This window comes from Apis dorsata, unplaced genomic scaffold, assembly GCF_000469605.1.
Source record: "Apis dorsata unplaced genomic scaffold, Apis dorsata 1.3 scaffold_130, whole genome shotgun sequence".
Classification (NCBI taxonomy): domain Eukaryota; kingdom Metazoa; phylum Arthropoda; class Insecta; order Hymenoptera; family Apidae; genus Apis; species Apis dorsata.
The window spans coordinates 24,368-30,952 of record NW_006263423.1 but is presented as its reverse complement, the minus strand read 5'-3'; the positions used below and the strand labels follow the sequence as shown (position 1 = coordinate 30,952).

At 32.6% G+C, this 6,585-nt stretch overlaps 1 protein-coding gene across 4 annotated transcripts in view; it reads left to right on the top strand.

Moving 5' to 3' along the window:
- LOC102672248 (alpha-catulin) overlaps positions 1-6,585 on the top strand; it is a 71,827-nt gene extending 65,242 nt beyond the window's left edge. For 3 of the 4 annotated variants that reach the window (XM_006612955.2, XM_006612957.2, XM_006612956.2), the window contains 3 exons: positions 2,628-2,834; positions 3,562-4,055; positions 6,286-6,420. In XM_006612955.2, coding sequence (XP_006613018.1) covers positions 2,628-2,834; positions 3,562-3,975 — 621 coding nt within the window. In that variant the 3' untranslated portion in view covers positions 3,976-4,055; positions 6,286-6,420. Of the gene's footprint in view, positions 1-2,627; positions 2,835-3,561; positions 4,056-6,285 lie in introns of all 4 variants that reach the window. The other variant, XM_006612958.2, reaches the window with a different exon arrangement.

Here is a 6,585-nt window from a genome sequence, read left to right as displayed (position 1 = left end):
AAAAAAAAAAAAAAAAAAAAAAAAAAAAAAAAAAAAAAAAAAAAAAAAAAAAAAAAAAAGAGATACGCTAACCTTGTAATATATTCTTGTATTATGATACCCTTTTTTTGACCCTCGCTCTTTGAATGCCTCCATCCAGGTAACTCTTTCTCTCTTTACTTTAGACCCTCGTTGGGCTAATAGAGATTCGCCTTGTACAGATCGTTCTCTCATTGCATTGATATATATATATACCGCTCTTGCGAAAATCATTTTTTAACCAGTTGCTGTTAAATGTTGTTCATTTCTCTTTTTTATATATATATATATACTACATCACTCTACATATATCTCTTCTTGTACATTACTACTTAACCACATATGCAAACTAATTAATTAATGTTGCTATGCAAGACCGTTTGAACACCTGTTGTATGATTCATCCCAAACAATCGTTACTTTGAATGGCGTAGTGTTAATTGTACATATACTTCTTTCTTTTATTTCCTTCTTCTAATGAAGAGAGCACGTTTCACCAAGAGCGACGTTTTCCATTTCTCATACTGACTAATATGGCAATAAAAAGTAAATTATTATCACTAGGCAGTCGATTCCATGTATTAACAGTATTCGTTGGCTAATTGAAAAATAATCATTTCTATAGCGAGATAGAAATACTTGAACGATCGAAATCATCAAAAATGTTTACGTTATTCTTCTTGTGTCAAGTTTCATTACGATAGAAATTTGAAATGATGAAGAATGAATTAATTAAAAAAAGAAAAAAAGATATTTCGATATTTAAAAGATATGTATATATAGTGTAATAAAATCACGTTTGAAATTAATTAAGAAAGCTTATGTAAGAATTTATAATAATCCATTTAAAATAAAGTAGCCAGAATTATTTTTTTTAATTACGTTAGTCATATAAGTTTTACAGGAAGATACTACTGTCATTTTTTGATACTACTGTTTTTTTAGACATATACCGTTCTATTCTATTCACCTTCCACACCACCAAATCAACTATGATCATTATTTTGTTGGTAAAATCTATTTTGTGTACGTACATTTACGACTTTTTTGTGTACGATTAGTAAGGTGTGTTTTAGATGCTACGGGAATGCTTCCGTCTGTGGACGACGTCTATGTGCATTGTGGTCCCCCTCCTTCCACTATCTGGGGCATGACTATTAATGTCTCAGTTTTTGCAAGCTTCTTCAAATTTCACTATTCTTATTTTTTCTTTATTTATCGTTCGGAAAATCAGCTAAAATGAAATTTTATCCTATCTCTTCAATATCCATAAGGAAATGAATATCTTTTAAATTTCTCAAACATAATATTTAATTCTAAAAAAAAAAAAAAAAAAAAAAAAAAAGTTTTTTTTTTTTTTTTAAAATTTTTTTTTTTTTAAAAAAAAATTTTTTTTTAAAAAAAAATTTTTTTTTAAAAAAAAATTTTTTTTTAAAAAAAAATTTTTTTTTAAAAAAAAATTTTTTTTTAAAAAAAAATTTTTTTTTAAAAAAAAATTTTTTTTTAAAAAAAAATTTTTTTTTTTTTTGATAATATAAAATTTTTTTTAATTTTCAAAAAAAAAATTTAATTTGTAAAAAAAAAAAAAAAAAAAAAAAAATAGAAAGTTAGTTGTTATGCTTATAGACTTCTTTTAATTTAAATACTGGTTAATAAAAATTCTAAAACAAACGAATGTTTCGAGTGTTTTGAATTAAAATAAAAAGCTTAAAAAAAAATTTAAGCTTCAAAGATTCATTTTAGCTGCAATTGTTTGAGAAAAACGTGTCACCTGAATTTTATGCCTAAGTTTGAAATTAATAGTGAAGCGAAAAGCTAGCAAAAACAGCAAGGTCTGTACTAATTCACTGTCATTCACACAGTCACTCTCTAATATTCTCGAACAACTAACACTTTCTTTTCAAACTTCTTGCATTGTGTTTCATTAGGACGGATAGAAGATATACTTTTTTTTTTTCTTAATTTATTAGATGCAATTTTTTATAAGTATCCAAGATATATATATATATATATATATACATACATATTTCAAAGTACTTTCTGACTAGTCGATCAATAAAATAATAGAATCAGGCATTGCTTTAAAGAGTTATTCGAATACGCTACATATGTAAAACATTGCATATCGCAGGGCAAATGTGATTGGTGTTCTTCAACGATTCTTTCATAACAAACTATGTAAAAATATATATAAAAAAAAAAATTCATCGATTCGAATCCTTCAATTAAAAAGATCATCCAATTCGATTAATTACTCGAAGAGAAACGAAGAAAATTTAATTTACCAACAACAACAACAACAACAACAACTTTGACGATGCAATATCCAATATAACTTTACACGATTAAACCGAAGATAAATTTTTCTTCTACTTTTAAATTTTCGAAAATATATCTCGATATAAACTTACGTATATTTGCAAGTAATAACGTTATAAAATAATTCAAAAAAAAAATAGAAATAGATAACGAAGAGATTTTTATACATTCAAAATATCCAAAATATTTTTAAGCAACGTTTGAAAATCGTTGAAAAATAATTCACGAGCACGTTTGCCTTGCGACACGGTTAAAGACGTAAGTTTGTATACGATGTTGTATGGGTACAGGTACCAGGTGGCCCGCACAAGAAAGAACTTTTGGAAAATCTGGATCGTGTGCCAACGTACGTCCAACAGCTTCAATTCACCGTGAAGAACCCCACGGTCGGGAAGGCGGCCACTTTTACAAAAGTCGACAACGTGATACAAGAGACTAAAAATTTAATGAACGTGATTTCGAAAGTGGTCACCACGTGTTTCGTCTGCGCTACAAAGGTAAGATACGGTTGATCACGTTTTTCCTTTTAATCCACACAACACGGGAAAAAAACGTCGATTTCACACCCAATATTTTGTTTCAATTTCACGATTTTGCTTTTTGTTTAGAATTTTTCACTTTTTACGTATTTTTTCCTTTCTTTCTTTCTTTCTTTTTTTATTTTTCTTTTTCTTGCTCGAAAAGCAGAATCATTCAGTCTTTTATTGTTTTGCTACGTTTTTTAAAAAGTAGATTTAACAACGACGATACGGGGAGAGTTAATTAAATATTTTTCTTTGTTCGAAAGTTAAAGCTGATCGAACGGAGGTGGTATTTTTTTTTTATCGTAGCTAGCTTTGTTATAGTAGATGATACTCAATTTTTAAGCAAATTTAAGTAGTCATATATGTTATATTACTAAGTAACGAAAGGTCGTTTCTCTCTCTCCGCCAATATTTCCCGTTTTCCCGTACAAATTATTTATATTTTTACAATTCGATAGCTATTTTCCTAAAAAAAAAATAATCTCATAATCTCATCTCTCAATTTTTATAATCATGGAAATTTTCTATTTCGAAATCTCGAACATCTCGAAATATATCTCAAGAAAGCAAACGATCCCATCGTCGAGGAAAAATTTCGAGTTTATTTCTATAAGAGGGAAATATTCGGGGAGAGTGAGCAGAGGCGCGCATAGAGTCGTCAAGTGTTCTACATATATCCTTCCATGCACCCGTCGAATAGCACAATGTCACGATGCCGCAGTACGTGGAGCTGAGCCCAACGGTGCCTGGCCTAGCCGAAGAGGATTGCTTGTACCCGGTTAGCCCCCAATTGCTACCGTCCATCAGTCCCTACGTGCAACCCCATCCCCTCACATCCGCCCAATTGCACAACATTCTGAGAGGTCCAAACTTCAACTTTTCCCAATTGTTCAATTACAACAACACGTTGGCAAACAACACAACTTCCACAACGGCGACGAGGAACACGACGTCCTTCGTCCATCCTTCCGTCCTTCCATACTCGTCACCGATCACGTCCACTCCCAGTTGCGGGCCGCAGGCTCCCTATTGCCTGCAGAATCTACAATTGTTGCAGCTGCAGCTGCAACAGGCACAGCTGCAGCATCTAAGACACGCCACTCTGCCGAGATAACACAGACTTTCGTTGCACCGCCAACGTGTGCTCTTCACGCGAAGCCACGACGCGAAGCGTTGCCTCTTTACGTTGCACAGGTTCGACTTTCGTTTTACTTTTTTTTTCTTTCTCTCTCTTTCTCTCTCTCTCTCTCTCCTTCTCCCAATCCCTTTTTTTTTCGTTTTGTTCTCTCTCGTTTCTTGTTCTCTCCGCTTTTATATTTTTTTCTGCTTCTTCGCTCTTGATCCTTGATCACGATCGATCGAATTTTCTGGTCTCTTTGGATTTTTAGCGAAATCGAGACGATTGAAATTGTGTGAAGTTTGAAAATGCTTCGAGGGTTCGAGATTGCAGGGGGTGGAAGGGGGACGCGTTTTATTACCATATAGATTTCGTATTTTTTCTCGATATTTCAAAAATATTCATTATTTATTTAAATTTATTATTCATATAAAAAAATTCCAAGTAACGAATCCTTCCATTTCAATTTCAACTTTAAATCTCTTACTTTTCATTCATCTTTTTTAAAGATCCAATTATCAATTGTAAATATTGTATTGAAAATTATAAATATCGTTGAGAATTAAATTTTCTGAGATCCATTTGATTTGATCGATCATCTTGAAACATTTTTCCTTTTTTTTATTTCACACGATGCATATTTTACGCGTAGGCTTTGTTTTACCGCTCTAATAAGTTGGCTAAAGAGTTTTTTTTTTTCTTTTTTCTTCTTCTTTTTCTTATCACACTTTTGCAGACATTTTTTTCCACGAGTCGAGTATGAACGAGCTTTATTAACAAGGTACATCTTGACAATGTTCAACGTAATCCAGGGCACGAAGAGGAAACTGGTTTAATCAATCTGGTTTACTGTTTTTTTCTTTTTTTTTTTTTTTTTTTTTTTTTTTACAGCTATTTTTACAGGAATGAGAAATATTTCGAAAGGGATATTTTTTTTTTCTTTTTTTTTTTTTTTTTTTTTTTTTTTACAGCTATTTTTACAGGAATGAGAAATATTTCGAAAGGGATATTTTTTTTTTCTTTTTTTTTTTTTTTTTTTTTTTTTTTTACAACTATCTTTACAGGAATGAGCAATATTTCGAAACGGATAATTTATTATTCGTTTCTTTCTATTTTTTTCAATTAATCTCAAATAACTTTCTAATTTGTAGAAAACAGCAAAATATTTAATAACGCTTATTCCTCGATGCGATACTAAAATAATTTTTAATAATTTTAGAACGACGATTTATATGATGTTTGGATTTTTTCTTTTCCCCTCGAGTTCAAAAATTTTTGTGCGACCAAGTACAACAATTCTCATCCTTCATGATAAGTGTTTCATTAACAATTACGACAACCAACTAACTCGTTTTTTCAATTGAAAAATAATTTAAATTAATTATTGAACAGATTATCGATACGTTGGACGAAAATATTTTGTCAATCAAATTTAAATAGAAATTATAATTTTTAAGAGAATAATCAACTCAGGGGATAGAGAAATGCGCGCACTTTACGATACTTTTTATTTCACATCGATATCTCAATCTATTCCCAAGATACAAAACTTCAAAGTTTAATAGAAAACTTCAAAGTAAAATAGAATCGCGTGCCCCACATTTTTTCCTAGAATTGCGTACGAGCGACATAGTAAAAGAAGAAAAAAAACACTAGCTAGTGACTAAGTTGGGACGGGTCAATGAATGGGGTTGAATGAAAGATCCGAGACAAGGACAGCAAGATAAATTCGAAAATTACGTTTCGCTTCAAACAGCGATATCTCGGGAACGAAAAGAGATATCGATATAAATCGAAAAAAAGTATCGAAGAGCAAGGATCGCACTTTCGAATGATACCAATTTTATTTCGAAACTTTCGATAATTTTGAAATTATAATCGTTCGAATTTCACGATTCGTACATTATGATTGTTTTGCTCGTATAATTTATCAATTCTATCTTTTTGAAACTCAATTTCTGTCAAAGCTGTACCAAAAAAAAAAAAAAAGAAATCAACACGCGAATCGAAACAAAATTCTAATATTTGAAAAATAATCCAAATACTTCTCGTCCAACGCATCGATCCCCTTAACACCCCTTAACTCCTCGCTCAATTCAAAATGATTGCCAAAATTGATATTCAATAATCGATCAAAGAAATTAAGAATAAAGTTGCTTCGATAATTCATTTTCAATCGGATTGCATCGTAACTCGCCGAAAAAGTAACTTTATTCCAAATTTCTTTCTTTCACCCCTTCCCCTTCGAAAGAAGCATCGATCACATCGATGAGCACTCTTTAATCTCGGGGGCCTGATCTTTTCCAGTACAACCTGGATTTCCGAGGTCTGTCGGCGCGTGGGGCCGGCGGCTCGCCGTACAGGGGCGGAGAGGGTGCAGGCGCCGACGGCGACGGTGGCGGTGCTGGTGTCGACGGCAGCAAGACGGGCTCCGCCCCCGGCAGCGACCCGTCCGTCTGACAGTTTGGGATGGCCCGACGGGCCAAGGGGGACGCTCGCCGCACCCGGGTTTCCTTTCTACTTTTCTAGGAAGAACCCTCGCCTGCCCCAACGAAACGTACACGTCTCGCCCCCCTCCCCCTCCACTTCCTTCTTCGACCAGGAGAT